The sequence below is a fragment of the Fundulus heteroclitus genome, unplaced genomic scaffold, assembly GCF_011125445.2.
Source record: "Fundulus heteroclitus isolate FHET01 unplaced genomic scaffold, MU-UCD_Fhet_4.1 scaffold_38, whole genome shotgun sequence".
Classification (NCBI taxonomy): Eukaryota; Metazoa; Chordata; class Actinopteri; order Cyprinodontiformes; family Fundulidae; genus Fundulus; species Fundulus heteroclitus.
In genome coordinates this window covers 952,567-969,159 of record NW_023396792.1, presented here as the reverse complement: position 1 = coordinate 969,159, position 16,593 = coordinate 952,567, and the positions used below count along the sequence as shown (strand labels likewise).

Here is a 16,593-nt window from a genome sequence, read left to right as displayed (position 1 = left end):
CATGAGGGAAACTTTTTACCTTGTAAAAAAAAATTAAAAAATAAACAGCGGTAATGTTAGCTCCCAGCGTCTGAAAACGGTGCTGCATATGCTTGAACCTCTGTGTGCATGGCTATATTCATTTGCTCTTCACCAAACATCATATTTCTTAGTATATTTTATAAATAGTGTATGCAGTTCTCAGAGTTTAAGCTTATCCTCGTGTTTGAGTCCTTACTTCACCGTACATCCCAGTGAAATGACCCCCCCCCCCCCTCTCTCTGTACTTCTGAACCTTGTGTTTTTGGTCAGGAAGCCGTTTCTTATCGTTGTTGAAAATATAAACTCCTCTTCACATCCCTGCTGAAATCCCCGAGACCTTACAATGACACCCTGGTCTCATTAATCCCAAATGACCCTCCTGCTCTTGAATGTGCATATTTAACATCAATGAGCCTCACATAACACATCCCCTCCACTATAATCCACACTGCTACATGTGCACTTGCAAACACATATTTCATAATCGCTAAATTTCATTCCCTAATCTTTCCAAAAATACACTGCATGAATTGGCTGCTGTCTTTTTATTCCCGGTATTATTTAACTGTTTTCATGAAACGTACATTTGTCCTCTCCTACTCTTGTGAATAATCGTTTTTAACGGCTCTATTTATGGGAGTTGACAACTGCACGCTGCAAAAATGTCTAATTAGGGCAGGGGCTGTTTATTGTTTTGTGACGGCCCGTTTGTCTTCCGCAGGGAGCGAACCGAGGGACGCAGGAACCGACCAGAAAAGCTCGGGCATCATTCGCCTGCACACGATCAAGCAGATCATTGACAGAGTGAGTAAAACAGCACATACAGCATCCGATGAGACGTTAAGGTTTTATTTTCTACAAATGTTTTGATGGCGAGTGAGATGTGATAATCTCTACAGCTCAATGCTGCCCCCTGGTGGCGCACACTAAGGTGCAACTGCTCTGCTTTTGGTCCACTTTGCTCAATATTTACTAACTATATTTATATTTGCGGTCGAAATGATACATTTTCTTGTTTTCTGCACTTCAAGGACAAGCATGCGGTGCTGGACATCACCCCCAACGCAGTGGACCGTCTGAACTACGCTCAGTGGTATCCGATTGTTGTGTTTCTAAACCCGGACACCAAACAGGGAGTCAAGAACATGAGGACCCGACTGTGCCCCGATTCCAGGAAGAGTGCCAGAAAGCTTTTTGACCGAGCTCTCAAATTAAGGAAGAACAACCACCACCTCTTCACCAGTGAGTCCGCTCGTGGTTTGATTAGCAGAAATCGGCCATGTTTGAAGCTTTTGTTGAAGGGAAGCTTGGATCAAATGGGTCGGATCAAAGTGGGAGGAGGAGTGGGCAGTTAAGAGCAGTAGACAAATTCAGTGTACTGAATTCGTAACTGGATCTGCTGCAATTACTTAATTGTTTAAATACATTGAATTTTTCTAATTTTGTCCTGTGACAACCACATACTTCTTTATATTAGAATTTTATGTGAAAGCGTTGATCAGTTCACATGCAGGACAAAGTAGCACATAGTTGGGAAATGGAGGGAGTAAATGATCCATGCTTTATTTTTCCAAATAAAATTTGACAAATCTAGTGCGCGGTTGTATTCAGCCCACCTGAGAAAACACTGGATTGATACTTTTTGCTGTAATTCTGACTGCAAATTTTATGGGGGTTGTCTCTTCCATCATCACACATGAAGAGAGAAAAATTTCCACCCTTTTCCTTTTGTGTTGAGAAAGTAGTCTAAATTCGGTCAAATTGAATGAAAAATGCCATTAAATGGTTATTTTCAAGTCTTTGAACCGATTCTCAGTTGGATTTAGGTCTGGATTTTGACTTGGCCTCTATAACATGGTTGTTCTGTGATTTGGGCTATTTTTACGTGGAGCACTGACCGTGTGTTTAGTTGCACTGGTTGCCTCTGTTTCAAGTCTTTTTTTTTTTTCTAAAGGGTTTCTTCCAGTCTCTCCCTGTCGGGATGAGAGTAATGTGCTGTGTCAGCTTTCTGCCACACACAGCGCGATGCGTTCTTTCACTCACCTGATCAGAGCACCTTCTCCAGCATGTTTGCTGTGTTTCCTACGTGGCTTTTGGGAAAACAACTCAACAACGACTTTCTTCTTGTCACTTTTGTTGAGTGAATGACTAATAGTTGTACCGTCTATAGATTATCCCACCTGAGCTGTGGATCTCTGCAGCTCCCCCAGAGTTACCATGCGCCACAAGTAAAGTGAACTGAATAAAAACGTACACAACACTTCTTTTCTGATTTTTTATTAGTAAAACATTGTTTGAATCTGGTGCTTTGTTTTTTCGTCTTCATTACAATTATGTGCTACTTTGCGTTGTTGAGGTAGGTGTCTGGAACCTAAGGGTACGAATATGTTCACGAGACTTAATTATACCTCAGTCCTGTTAGTGGCTTGATTATTTTGTATTTTGTCCTCACCTTTCAGCAACCATTAACCTGAACAGCATGAATGATGGCTGGTTTGGAGCACTGAAAGAGATAATCCAGCAGCAGCAGAACCAATTGGTGTGGGTTTCAGAAGGCAAGGTAAGTCAAACATCGGCTCAAACACCTGAAATCAAATGTTAAAGGTGAATATTTATATTTATCACCTGCTCTCTTTTATTTAAATGTTTTTTTTTTTTTTTTTTTCAGGCTGATGGGGCCGGTGATGACGACCTAGACATCCACGACGACCGCCTCTCCTACCTGTCGGCGCCGGGCAGTGAGTATTCCATGTACAGCACCGACAGTCGGCACACGTCCGACTACGAGGACACGGACACGGAGGGAGGAGCCTACACCGACCAGGAGCTGGACGAGACAAACGATGACGTGGGCCTGCCCGCCGAGCTGGCCATCACCCGGTCCTCGGAGCCGGTCCGGGAGGAGCCGCCGGTCATCCAGGAGCCCCCCGGCTACGTGCCCTTCTCGCACTCGGTGCAGCCGGACCCACTGAACCGCATCGATCCGGCTGGGTTCAAAGCCCCAGTGCCGCAGCAGGTAGCGTTTCTGAGAGCTGTACGTCTCCCCTGTTGTCTGGAGGACGTGGTGTGCGTTAGAAGGGTTTTCTGGAGGCGCTATTGAACGCACTCTTTCCTCTCCGCGGTCATTCTGTCTGCTTTTACGACACGATATCAGCGAGAAAGTGAAAACTGATGTGGTGCAGGTATTTATCGGGAATATATATACAGAAATATAGTAATACATATATATTTATGACAATATTTATTTTACCTACCGGTATTTGCGTCTTTGATGTTTGTTAGTGTGGATTTTTTATTTATTTATTTACTTTCGCAAATAAGGACGTCACAAGTTCTCCTGTGGTTGTGAACTGCTGTGTCACCGAGAGCCGCCTCAGCTGTCCGATTGTTGCTCGTGTCCCTGGCAGAGAAAAATAATGTTTTTATTTCAATAAGTGTCTGTACCAGTAATCACCAATGTGCACTTTGTTCTATCTATGACACCAGAAAGTATTATGTGCATGACAGATGATGATACCAGTGTTGCTTCGGTGTACTTGTGAAATGTATTAAATAATATTCAATTGGCAGGCGTGTACCTAAAATAGTAACAATGTGTTGATGATCACCAAGAGGGGAAAAATATGTACTTATTACACACATATTTATTATTTATATATATCATATACATATTTAAATATGTATTGTAACCACAGAATTAAAATCAAATTAGTATTCTTTAAAGCTGAAACTTTGTCCTGCTACTAATTCCCAGTTTTTTCGATCTTCCAAATGAAGAGTTGGGTTTTTTTTTTTTTGGTGTCTGGGTAGCATTTGTTGAAACTGCACGGTAGCGCGTCAGCGCGTGTTATTAAACATTTCTGAACCACTTCACAGAGAGCAGAGGCCACGCCTAGCATCTCCAGGCAGCCTGAGCCGCTGGCTGAGGCTGTGCCCCCTGCTGTCGACGTTACTGTAAAAACTGTAGGGGCTCTGAGCATTGATGAGGCTCCCGCAGCTCCTTACAGCAAGCCGAGCCCCAGCCAAGAGGCTGGCTCGGTTAGGAGGCCCACCCCTGAGCTAGCGCCTCAGAGCATCACCCCAGAGCCTCTACAGTCCGGACTGGCCAGTCCAGAACCAAAGGTATCCACCTGACCGCCGCTGGACGCTTGGTGAACCTGGCTCGGCTCTACTCGGCTCGGTCTGATCTCCTGTGTTGCTGCTGCCTGTCCTCCTGCTTCTCTCTGTCTTTCTGCCCTGCATGTCAGCTGATCAAAGCGCCGCCCAGAAGGGACAAAGATGCGTGTGCGTGCGAGTGTGCAAGCGTGTGGAAGCTGAATGGCGGTAGACGGCAGTGGGGCTGGGAGCTGTGCTAATTTGCCTACGTGTTGACGAGCGGTGGAAACTCTCACTGTTGCCTGTCCTCTTTGCATGGCTGCAACATGTTTGCCTCATTCTTTAACTACGAGCGCTACAGATCCTGCTGTATTTATCAGTGCAGACTGATTTATTGTAAAAATAGCCATATACTCTCCAGCAATATCTCTACTATATAGCATATAAAAGATATACAGTATGTAACTGTTACATTTCTTATTTGAATGGACAGTGTATGGCTATTTAACCACTGTAAAATTGAATGTCTTTTTATTTTTCATTTACTTCAATTTATGCAAGTATGTGCTTCTATTTTTACATATTATTATGGATATTTTAGTTTATTTTAAACTGCATCAAGACAGTGGGCGATTTTTCTTTCTTTTTTTAACATTACTGCACATGTGTCAGGATTAACGAAACAAAACCAAACAATTGTCCGGCAAATCTGGGAGAAGTCTCGCTTTTGTTTACTCGTTGGTAAAGAAAAGTTGATCCCATTGTTTTGTTGAAGTTTTTCAAAATATATTCTCTTTCTTAAATTAATTTCGATAAGTTGGAGTTGCAGACTTTGTGATTTTTTTTTTTATTAAATTTTTTTTGCAACCTTTGGCTGTGTTACAATTTCCATTTGGTCTAAAATGTATTCTGACTAGTAACACCTCCCTCTCAGTGTCTCTATTTCAGGTCTTTTGCCCTCCTGTTTCCTCTTCTGTAATTCATTTCAAGGACTTTCCCTTTTTCATCTTTCAACTGTTTTTCTTGTGTGCCCCGTTTTTCAATACTACCCAACATTTGTCGAGCCTGCGTGTGTGCCCGGGTTCTCAATCGTTTTCATTCTGTCTTTGTTTGGTAGATGTTTCAGAAGGATCCGTACGGCGCGGAAAACACGGGCAGGATCCCGAACAGCATGAAGGCTGGGAACTACAACCCTCCGCAGCCATATCACCCCGACCAGCAGACGTACAGAGATTACGACCATCCGCCCAGTCGCTACGACGTCGGCAGCGGAGGCGGGGGTTACCCAGAGTCAAAGTACAGGAGCAACAATCATATCCCGCTCTACGAGAACAGTATGCCTCAGTTCGACCAGCAGCAGCAGTGGAACCCCTACGGCCAGCCGCCCTCTACTGCCAACTCCCAGGGCTATGACCTCCGTCTGCGTTACGCCGATGAGCCCGAAGCACAGTACACCCCTCCTCTACGCTACGACGAGCCCCCACCACAGCAGGGCTTCGATGGACGACCTCGTTACGGAAAACCAACAGCCCCAGGCCCGGTTCATTATGACGACCTCCCGCCACCTCCTCAAGGATCTGATCTCATCTACGACCAGGATTCCCGCTTGGGGTACCCGTCAGCCAGCCGCTCCCCAGAACCCGCGCCCCAGCGACCCGCCTATAACCAGGGGCCGAGCTTGCAGCCGAAAGGCTTCAAACCCCAGCACTACGACCCGACTCCAGCGAACTCTGTAGCCAGCCTTACGCCTCCTCCAAAAGCAGACACCCTCTCCCCTTCACCCATGGAGGCTGCAAAACCCGCACCTTCCAGAGACGAGCCCCAGGAGGACGATCCCGCCATGCGGCCCCAGTCCGTCCTGACGAGGGTCAAGATGTTCGAGAACAAACGGTCCGTGTCGGTGGATCGAGTCAGAGATGCGGGGGATTCGACTGGAAACAGGGTAGAGTTTCTTTAACATGGACCTACACTGCAAAAACTAATCTAAAAACAAGTAAAATGTTCTTAAAGTTAGTGTATTCGTCCTTGATTTGAGCCAGTAAATAAGATTATCTGCCAATGGAATGAGTATTTTTGCCCCTAAAATAAGATAATTAGACATCGTGCACTTGAAATAAGATGATGTAGATGAGTTGTTCCTATTTTAAGTGGGAAAATCTTATTCTATTGGCAAATCATCTTATTTATCTGCTCAAATCAAGGACAAATACACTCATTTAAAGAAAATGTTACTTATTTTTAGTTCCGTTTTTACAGTGTACTTCTTCATTAACTTTTAAGTGATATTAGCTCAAAGTACTGAGACAGCATTAAAGTTTCTTTTCCACCTGATAGGATGTTTGTTTTACCTCTGTAGGCCGCTGATTTACCCCTGAAAGCAGGTGGCGTGATCCCTAAAGCAAATTCTCTTAGCAACCTGGATCAAGAGAAGACCTTTAGGTAAGTCTGTGGCTAATGTCACTTGCATAGATTTAAAATTCTGTCCTGTTGCGTCTTTCATGTTCCCTTTGAAGAATCAAGACTCTTTATTGTTATTATGTAACATATTATGAATCAAAATTCACACAAACAAGACATGATGTTAAAATAGTTGACTGCACCAACAACGCTTCCTGAGAAGCTAAAAGTGTCCTAATATATAGACAATGTAAATTACTGTGCAATCTCATGAATGCATCGGACAAAACACTCCCTGAGAGGTTGAAAAGTGTGCAAATAGTCATTAGCAAAAATTTAAATGTTCATGGTAATTGATCCTCAAGTCAAAAAGACAGGTAGCAGTGAGTTTACAGGATGATGTAAAAAATGTACTTGGCATGCATGTATTTGACAGACATTCCCGGTGAAGTTAAAGTGTACAAATAGTGATTGGCAAAAATTTGAATCTTCAAGTTAAAGAGCTGTGCAATCTGCATGGATGTCCAAACCAACACTCCCTGAGAAACTAAAAGTGTGCAAATAGACATTAGCAAGTGAGTTGATGTTTGGCAGCTTTGGGAAAGAAGTTGATTTTTGATTTTTTGATTTTAAGTTTATAAGTTGATTTTAACTCTTTTAGTTTCTTATTTAATGAATCGTTTACTTGATGGAAGTGGGACAAACCGTGCATTTCCTGGGTGGGTGGAGTCTGTGGCTATATGTCTGGCCCTTTTCTAGACTCTTGGAGCATAAACGGTGTCCAGATCTTGTAGGTGGAATCCCACAATCCCCTGTGCTAAATCCTTCCTCCCCTGTGCCGTGCAGTCCTCAAACCACACTGTCACACAAGATGCTTTCAATTGTAGCTCTTTAAAGGTTTCTGAGCAGTCGAGTAGAAAGTCTGGTCCGTTTCAGTTTCCTGAGGAAGAAGAGCTGTTGGGCCTTCTTCATCAGGTGGGAGGTGTTCACAGTCCGGGAGAGGTCGGAGGTGATGTGAATGCCCAGGAACCTAATGCTGTCCACACGCTCCACCACCTCCCCCTGAATGTAGAGAGGAGGTGCAGCAGCAGGACAAGGGGCTGACGCAGCACCTCTGGCTGAGGAAGATGTTCAGACGTTCTGCTGCTTGGAGAGCCGAAATTTGCAAAGAAGCTGTTTAAGTAGAGCTGGGTCTTTGCAGAGCTGCTGGTCTCTGTGCTTGTTGTCTGTGATGGCCCTGATGCTTCTCCACATGTTACGGGCTGTCGCAGCTGAAGTGGTCCTTAATGTGCTGCATCAGTGCAGAAGTTACCCGCACAGATGATGTATAATCCTCTTTAAACACCCCCAGTCTGTGTGTAAGGCAGGACAGGCCTCTTCAGTCCAAACCGTTCTGACAACGGGTCTGGTTCTGCAAATCAGGGGTTTGTACGCAGGGATCAGATCCACAGAGATGTGATCTGATGCTCCACAGTAAGGAGCTGCTGCACACCTGAGCTAATATACTAGTGTCTCTGGTCAGAAACTTGGTAAATTTGTGGAGTTTGAGCAGCACAGCTTTTAAATCAACATGAATAAAGTCTCCAGCTACGATCACAGCTGCCTCTGGATTACTGTTCATTTGACTGCTGATAAAACAATAGATTTTCTCCAGGGTTCTCCAGGGCTAATTTTGCATTAGCTGCTGGCTGTATGTATGCTGTAAGGATAACAGAACTGAGCTTTCCAACCACTGGTCTGCACTTTACTGCCAGATAATCCAGAATAAGGAGCAGAAGGTTCTCTTTTTGCAGTTGTGCACCAAGAATATAAATATACGATCCCAAACCTTGCTTTTCTCTGCTGCTGTAGTCCTGTCGGCTCCAAACAGAGGCCGGCCTGCTAGCTCCACCACAGCAGTGGGGATGTCGTTGTCCAGCCACGTCTCTGTGAAGATCGCTACACTTTTGTCCATCTTAGGGGAGGCGATGCTGGGCTGGATCTCGTCCATTTTGTTGGCGAGTGATCTAACGTTGGCCAGGAGGAGACTGGGCAGAACTCCTCTATGTGGGTTAGCCTTTAGCCTAGCATGCGGGTCTTCCTGTGTTTAGGCCTTAAAGGCGCGTTGATCACAGTCTCTGCTGCAGCTTGGGCAGAATAAAGTCCGGATTTGGCGCTCGGATCCGTAAACTCTGCGGGTTCCCGCAGCTCAGCCCTCCCGTACTGGATTAATGCTCGGAGAGATGATAACACGAACAGAAGCACAAGGACGAACCTAATGAGCCGAGAGCCTGGTGTGTCGTTGGAGTCCTGCGCCGTCATTTTGGAAGAAACACATTTACATCTTGTTTGACATCTTTAACATATTCTCTACGCCTGGAGTGTTTAACGTTGTACCTTACATCGATCTTCCTCACTGCTGAACCAACTCCAGAGCTCCCGAGCCCCAGAAGACGCAGCCCAAGGCAGCTGACGACATCGTCCGCTCTAACCATTACGATCCAGAGGAGGACGAGGATTACTACAGGAAGCAGCTGTCCTACTTTGACAGACTTCAGACCGGCCCTAACAAACCACAAGCACAAACAGCTCACACCTTCCCCAGGTGACGCTCAGCACCGCTGACATTTCCGCTCGCTTTAGACACCATGTTTGCCGCACGGCTTTGGAGGAACGGCCTCCTCCTCCTCAGGAACAGAATATGAAGAAATGAGGGATGACTCCAAACTTTTGCACACACTATGCATGCCAACTAAACCCTGCTGCGCAGTTAATTTCCCGTTGCATGACCAATCACCTTAAGCCCCCCCCCTTCTCCTCCTCTGTGCTCTCATTCACTGACACCACTGCATGACGAAGTTATTCCAAGTGTCGTTAAAGAGATTAAGTGCGAAAAGAGCTACTTTTCCCGGACCTGACCTTTTTATTAGGATTTCTGCAAGGATTTAAATTAATAATCTCCACTTAGGCCTCAGAAAGTCTTTTACGTAATAGTTTCCGACTTACATTCAGTTTTGTCAGAATTGTGTTCTTTGCATGTGGCATTGACCTGTATGTTATTTGGACTGAAGAATTTGGGTCTCTGTGACCAAACTGAGACATAATCCAACTAGTAAGCACTTTAGAAGTAAATGTATGGTGTTAGATGTCTTGCAATGTCTTTAAATTGATGTAAGCTTTCAGAAATCGTGTTCATGTTTGTTTGCATTTCTCCTTTAAAGCTGGATTTTTGTACTTCTTAAACTGCAGGACTGAGCCAGTAGAGAAGCCGAGTCCAGTGGAGAAAAAGTATGAACCAGTTCCTCAGGTGACGCCGTCTCTGCCACCCGCCACACTGCCTAAACCGTTGCCTGAAGGTAATGTCCGCAGCTAAATCTATTAACTGCGTCTTTTGTTTTATCACAAAAGGCTCAAACTTCCCACATGCAGACATCCGCTCTGGGTGTCGCACTGTGGAGCCTTTTCTCCTTCTTTTACTGACTTTGCGTTGCATGGCTCTCCCACAGCCAAGGTTCCAGTCCGAGAAAACACTGTCCACAGCAACTTTCTGCCTCAGAAGAGCTTCCCTGAAAAGTCTCCAGTTAACGGCACAAGCGAACCGCCTCCAAAGACGCTCCCCGGCACCGGGGCGCCATCCAGCTACAACCGCTTTGTTCCCAAGCCCTTCACCACTTCCGCCAAGCCTTTCTCGCGGATGTTCGACAGTCCGAAATTCAACCACAACCTTCTGTCCAACGATAAACCTGAGATTGCTCCAAAGGTAAACGCGTTTATTCTAAGAGATAAATCTGATTTAAATCGGAGCGAATCTAAATTCAGTTTGGAAAAAAGTTTTAGTGAACTGTATCATTGCTTCTTTTTATATATATATATATATATATATATATATATATATATATATATATATATATATATATATATATATATATATATATATATATATAAGACATTTTTTTGTGTCAAGCTAATTTTGGGGGTTCCTTTAATAATTGTTTTGAGGTGTTTTGACATGTATACTTAGTAGAACAGAAGAAATTTAACTTATTTTGCAGCTGCCACTTAGAATCAAGTTGTGTTTTTATCCTGGCTACACTCATTAGTGAAGTTATTGTTTCTGACATGTACTTTATGATGCTCTATGCATTCGACTTCATGTGGATCAGGCTCCAAGCTCCAGTCCAGTGAAGCCTCAGATCCCGCCGCAGCCTCAGAACGCGGACCACGACAGCGGCCTGGACACGTTCACACGCACTCTGGATAATCGCCCCAAACACCAGCAGAACAACGTCAACGCCGTGCCCAAGGCCATCCCTGTCAGGTAACACAACCAGTCTGAGTCCAAGTCAAACTAAAGCCATTCTCCAGAGAGAGTCACAGTGAATGTATCCGCCTCGCAGCCCGAGCGCCCTCGAAGACGACGACGAAGACGAGGGTCACACTGTGGTCGCGACAGCCCGCGGTATCTTCAACGGCAACGGCGGCGTCCTGAGCTCCATCGAGACGGGGGTCAGCATCATTATCCCGCAGGGCGCCATCCCCGACGGAGTGGAGCAGGAGATCTACTTCAAGGTCTGCCGAGACAACAGCATCCTGCCGCCGCTCGACAAGGAGAAAGGTAGCGAATCAAAGAGGGGGAGGAGGTTCAGACACTTCTCGTTATCATATGAGGTGTTTGGCGCCGATGTTCTCTCCAGCTGTAGGCAGTCATATTGTTGGAGCTGATTTGGTTAATCTGTTCAGAAATGGCTTAAAATAAAAACAGACGGCATATTGCACTTAGCAAATACCTTTAATTTGTTATATATATATATATATATATATATATATATATATATATATATATATATATATATATATAGATATATATAGATATATATATATATATATAGATTCAGTGCTCTGTAGTTAGAACTAGAATAATAGAAAATGTATATAGAAAAAACATTTTGTTGCTACACGGTCTCTTTTTGCATCCGTTTCATACCCATGTACCAGATCCGTTTATCAGGTTTTTCTTTTCCGATATTTGTGCATTTTCATGAAATCTGGTTAGAAATAATCTTTAAATGGTTAAAACTGATGTTGATGTAAATTTACTAGTGTAATGCTTTCTGAACACCTTGTATTTCACCCTGTTCACGTTATCTGGTCCACTTGACTCATAAACTTTAATCACAGTGGACCAGGAGCAGCTCAAAGTGTTGTTGACTTAGCAGGAGTCATCAGCTGCGGCTGCTGACACAGACTGCAGGTGTAATGTGACGGTGTCCCTGTCCCTTTAATTGTGCAGCGATTACAGCTGTGACCTCTGCTCCTGATGGTCATATCATCGGCCAGCGGTTGATTGAGCGATTGGTTTGGTAATGAAGTAAAATATGAAAGCTGCATCATAACTTAGGCATCACTGAGGCGGGTTTAAGCAGAGGTTCAGCTGCGCTTTTCCTAAGCAGCAGCTGCAGCCGCACCTTCGCCCGTCTCAGCGAGGCAGAGCAGCTGCAGATGTGCCACCAACCAGCAGCTGGATGACGCGTCATGTCATCTGTTTTAGGAAAGAAAATGTCATTTAATCTGCATATTAAAGAGAGCGAGAGAAATGAAAAAATGTCAGAGGAGTGACCAAAATATATTTTGTCCTCTCTTGGAGCTCCTTTGGGTTTTGTTGAATTACAACATTAAAACATTACTAATCCAGTTTATTACATGCTGGATGTTTGATGTATGTACCGAGTTTTCAGCTACACTTACTTTGTATTTTAATTGAGCATACAGTTTATAAGGCCATCTGCAGTCTAGTCTGCCCTCTTTTCTGTGTCTTGTGATAGAATCTAATAACATTGTTTCATTGTCTTCATCTACTTCATTTGTGATTTCAAAATAGGATTTAAGTGGAGTGGACTTTTTTTGTTTTAGTTTCATATTCAGAACCGTTTCTCGCATAAAAACCGCTTCAGAAGGCAAATAAAAAAAACAATTTCTTTTTATATTAGTATTTGACTCGTAGCTATTTGCAGAAGTGTTACCATCCTGACTGAGCGTACAACAACGGCGTGTGTTTGTGTTTACAGGAGAGACTTTGCTCAGCCCTCTGGTGATGTGTGGACCTCATGGCCTCAAGTTCTTGAAGCCTGTGGAGCTGCGCTTACCTCACTGTGCGTCAATGACCCCTGATGGTTGGTCTTTTGCTCTAAAATCCTCCGACTCCTCGTCGGGTATGCTTCTGCTCTCTCTGCTCTTCTGGGGTCGTTTGGGCTGGCTGTGTGACAAATTCAGGATTTTCAGTCACTTGTTAAATCAGCTTTTTTTTTCTTTTCCCTTTGTCTTGGTTCTCGATTTATTGGATCAGAAATCAAACATTTTAAGAATTCCAACTTTATGATCCAAGAAGAATCAACCTAAGGGAAAAGAAAGTCACCTTTTTCACAAATGATTGCTTTGGGTTTATTTAATTTTCATCATTGATGCTGGTGAGCTCACCCACACAGTTTCATTTGCTGTATCACTGATGTCCGTTTCTTTATTGCTTTAACGCACTGATCCAGTACCTCTCTCCTGGTTTCTATCCCAGCATAATAACTTTATCCCATTTTACCTGACTTTGCATGCACTGGATGCTTGGCTGCACACAATTGAGTTTCTTCAGGCAGAGCTGTAACGCATGCTTCTCCGCTTGGTAGGATCTTTCTCACATAGCCGCCCAAATCCTGACCTGAAGAACAAACAGCTCTGGATTTGCTACAGATCTGCCGGTATCTGGGACAGCGTCGTGCCCAATAAGACCTGTCATTCTGCTTGAAATGCAAAGTCAAGCTAAGGCGTCTTGCTTTCATACTGAGATGCACGTCTCTAAATTTAGAGCTCCTGTCTTCCAAAGAGCTATTTTTGACTCTGACTTTTAGGTAGCAGCAAACATACTTTTATAGTCAGTTTTTTTTTTTGTTGTTGTTGTTGTGGCTCCTCCGTGTGAGCTCAAGTTGTAAAATTGGATCAGGAAATGTCAGCAAAGCAAACCAAATTCATCTCTTATTTAACCACAGGGGAAGAGTTTGCATCATGTAGATGACTAAAACTAACTTTTAGCTCCACAGTCAGCAAATTTGGGAGGCGGAAGTTGAAAACTCAGGGACAGAATCAAATATCCATCACTGAGGTAGACAGTCGGCGCCTTGCGACACAAGTGGCGTCAATTTTTTCTTTGGTGTTTGCTGCAGTGAAACAAACGTGTTTCGGTAGTTTTAGTGTTATGGTCAAGACCACCTAATGGCAGACTGGCTCAGGACCAGAGGGCACCAAGCCTTTGAGGGAGTCTAGACCGAGACTAAGACAAAGCAAGACCATTTTCAAGATCATTCCTGTAATCAGACTAACCGGTTGCCTCGGTGCACCTAACCTTCCAGCAACATGCCAGCGAAGCCTAACTTGTATGTGAGCAGACCCTCGGCTAGATTCCAGCAATAAATCTGTCAAGCTTGCAACAAGTCAAACAGACAAGTCTAAAGAGTGCATACGTGTCCAGCTAGACGGGAACTGGAGGCAGAGGACTTCTTTGTCTTTCTGCCTGTTGGACAGACAGCGAAATATCCATATATTTGGCCTGCAAAATATTTCTTCCACTTATTTCTTCGTCCCTCTCATCTTTTCATCCCCGGCACAAAGGAGCCAACTTGAATCCAGCCAGTGGTTTTCCACTAAGTTTGCGGTTATAAAACAAAAAAGGATGTGGCAGCTGTGGTCTTAACTTGTCGTAAGGATAAAAAAAAAATAAATAAAAAAGATGCAAAGTCCGGCACGTCTAAACCCAAGATAAGACCAACACTGTGAAGAAGAGGTACCACAACACCAGCTTTAGGTGGTTGAACATCGAGACAGACGATACTATGGGGCATTTTCTGGTCGCTGTTTAGCAACATTATAAAGAAAAATGTTGAAATAATGGAGCCATTGACCATCACTTTAACTTGCCCACAGCGTTCCTGCCTGGACTGAGTTTATATTATGATGTATAAACTGAGCCTAATTCTTTAAATAAGAACTCTTACTTTAATAGATTCAGACTGACGGGTAATTGCAGACCGTCGGCCTATTCAGCAAATCGATTATATGATATGAAGCCTCTGTCCTCCTGCTGGTGGTGTCCGTCCACGGTCGCAGACTGAGGTGTCAGCCTTCAGTCCCTTTAGCTCCTAAGTCTGTTAGATAAACTTTGCAATCAGCCACCTGCAGTGATCGTATAATCGTCTGCCTTGACGTCCCCTCGCCTAAACTTTTTCAAACGTTTATTTGAATCGTTCACTGCACAAAACACCCCAGAACTTGCACTGGTTCTCATTCTTATCCTGGCATTTGCTGTTTCCCAAAAAATAAAAGAGCACACAGGCGTGTGAACGTATCTATACCGCTTATAATCTGAGCCAGTCATCACTCTAATAAGAACCTAACCAAGTACATCTATACAAGTCTGGTACAACACAGGTGGACAGAAAATAAGATGGATAACAAAGGAAAAAAAAATCACAGTTTGAGCCTTTAGGAAATTACTGAACTTACAGTAGCAATAACGAAAGAATGGGGCAAGTTTAAAATCAGGAAGTTCTGTCCTTTCTTTTGTAACCTTGTCCTTCCCATAAACTCTTCAAAAACAGCGATGATTTAGGCAGTGGTCAGGATTAGCTGTTAATTAGCCTCGTTTTGGAGATGAGACTAAGGGCTCTGAAAGAAAAGTCAGCTCACTTTGTCGCCCTGCAGAATAGCGGGAGGATTATTGGGGCTGCATCGTAATCCCCTCATTGTGACGCTAGCCCGCTCTCAGGCCTCCTTCTGTCCCCTTCTGTGGTTTTCTTCTCACTTTGCTTCTTTGCTTTCTCCTTTTACTCTCCTTTTCCAGTCCCTTTCATCTCTGCTTCTCTTCCCCACAGAGGTCTTAACTGTGGTTACTGAATACTTAAATCTGAATCAGTGTGATACAGTTTAGCTCAGTAAATGCCTCATTAACAGGCAGTTTGGGTTTGAGAGTCACATTAAATTAAAAGAACACACCCATATATGCAAATTGTTAAGGTTTCACCAGGTAGGTGAATTTTATGGACACATTAACAACTGAAGTATTTGGGTAAAGCTCTTAGAAGGGACCTGTGCAGTCTGATCATATGTCATTGTTATGATGTCTAACATGTTTCTATTTTTCTTTTAGAATAATCTTGGTCAGTAGTTCTCTGCCTTTCTAAATTATCTTTATGACTAAGAAATGTTTCTTGTCAAAGTAGCTTTGCAGCGCCCACAAACCTGCAAAAGCAGATAAAAATTGAAAACAAGCTAAACATTTTAACCCACCACTAGAGATGCTTTTTTACCATGTATTTCACGGTAAAGTCAGCTGTATGACGTAAACTTAAGTCCGTCCACAATGGTCCAGCAGGTGCGTCTGCATGCTGCTGCAGTCCGGATGTGTCTGACCCAGAATGGGTGGGAACACAACAGTGTGCAAGCTGCCAGCCTCCACGTTTATTTGACAATTCAGAATTAAGAAAAAGCCTCCAGTTCTCTTCCCAAGGTCTAATTTGGATGATATGAAAACAAATCCCTCGATCTACCACAAGAGGGAGCTCACAAAACACAAACACGGTGAAAAGATGATGCTTTAATCAGTCATTAGTAGAAAATCTGCAACTATTTTTCATTCTTAAGTCTTTTTTTCCCCTCTATTAAACGGGGTTATACATTTTTCTGGTTTTCTCTAGGATGTGAAAACACATTTCTGTGTTATACTGCTTTAATCAAACATCACAATATAAAATGCAGTCATAGACCTTCATTCTTTACATACAGTTTTTCGACAAATATTTTGATCTTAATTTGACACGTTTATATAAAACTGCTCATATTGGCAGAGATAAAATAAAAGTAAAGTTCATGCTGGGTGTGGGGCTGATCTGGGTTTTGTTTCTGTTTTGGCACACTACCCGCTCTTTTAGTGACAAACAGGGTGTGTTAAAAATTAGAAAATACCAAAGAGAAGGATTTCAAGACCAACTAGAAATGTCTGTTCTGAGCCAGCGATGCTGAGAGTTTTTTTTTTTTTTTTTATGTGGTTGGACCAAGAAAAAA

At 43.5% G+C, this 16,593-nt stretch overlaps 1 protein-coding gene across 11 annotated transcripts in view; it reads left to right on the top strand.

The window, feature by feature from the left end:
- Positions 1 to 16,593, top strand: part of tjp1a (tight junction protein 1a) — a 126,650-nt gene that overhangs the window by 107,231 nt on the left and 2,826 nt on the right. For 5 of the 11 annotated variants that reach the window (XM_036130794.1, XM_036130793.1, XM_036130795.1 and 2 more), the window contains 13 exons: positions 743 to 825; positions 1,053 to 1,263; positions 2,481 to 2,581; positions 2,690 to 3,037; positions 3,898 to 4,143; positions 5,234 to 6,058; positions 6,473 to 6,555; positions 8,927 to 9,097; positions 9,742 to 9,848; positions 9,999 to 10,252; positions 10,656 to 10,810; positions 10,890 to 11,107; positions 12,558 to 12,701. In XM_036130794.1, the coding sequence (XP_035986687.1) occupies positions 743 to 825; positions 1,053 to 1,263; positions 2,481 to 2,581; positions 2,690 to 3,037; positions 3,898 to 4,143; positions 5,234 to 6,058; positions 6,473 to 6,555; positions 8,927 to 9,097; positions 9,742 to 9,848; positions 9,999 to 10,252; positions 10,656 to 10,810; positions 10,890 to 11,107; positions 12,558 to 12,701 (2,946 nt within the window). The remainder of the gene's footprint in view (positions 1 to 742; positions 826 to 1,052; positions 1,264 to 2,480; positions 2,582 to 2,689; positions 3,038 to 3,897; positions 4,144 to 5,233; positions 6,059 to 6,472; positions 6,556 to 8,926; positions 9,098 to 9,741; positions 9,849 to 9,998; positions 10,253 to 10,655; positions 10,811 to 10,889; positions 11,108 to 12,557; positions 12,702 to 16,593) is intronic. The other 6 variants (XM_036130803.1, XM_036130797.1, XM_036130802.1 and 3 more) reach the window with 4 other exon arrangements.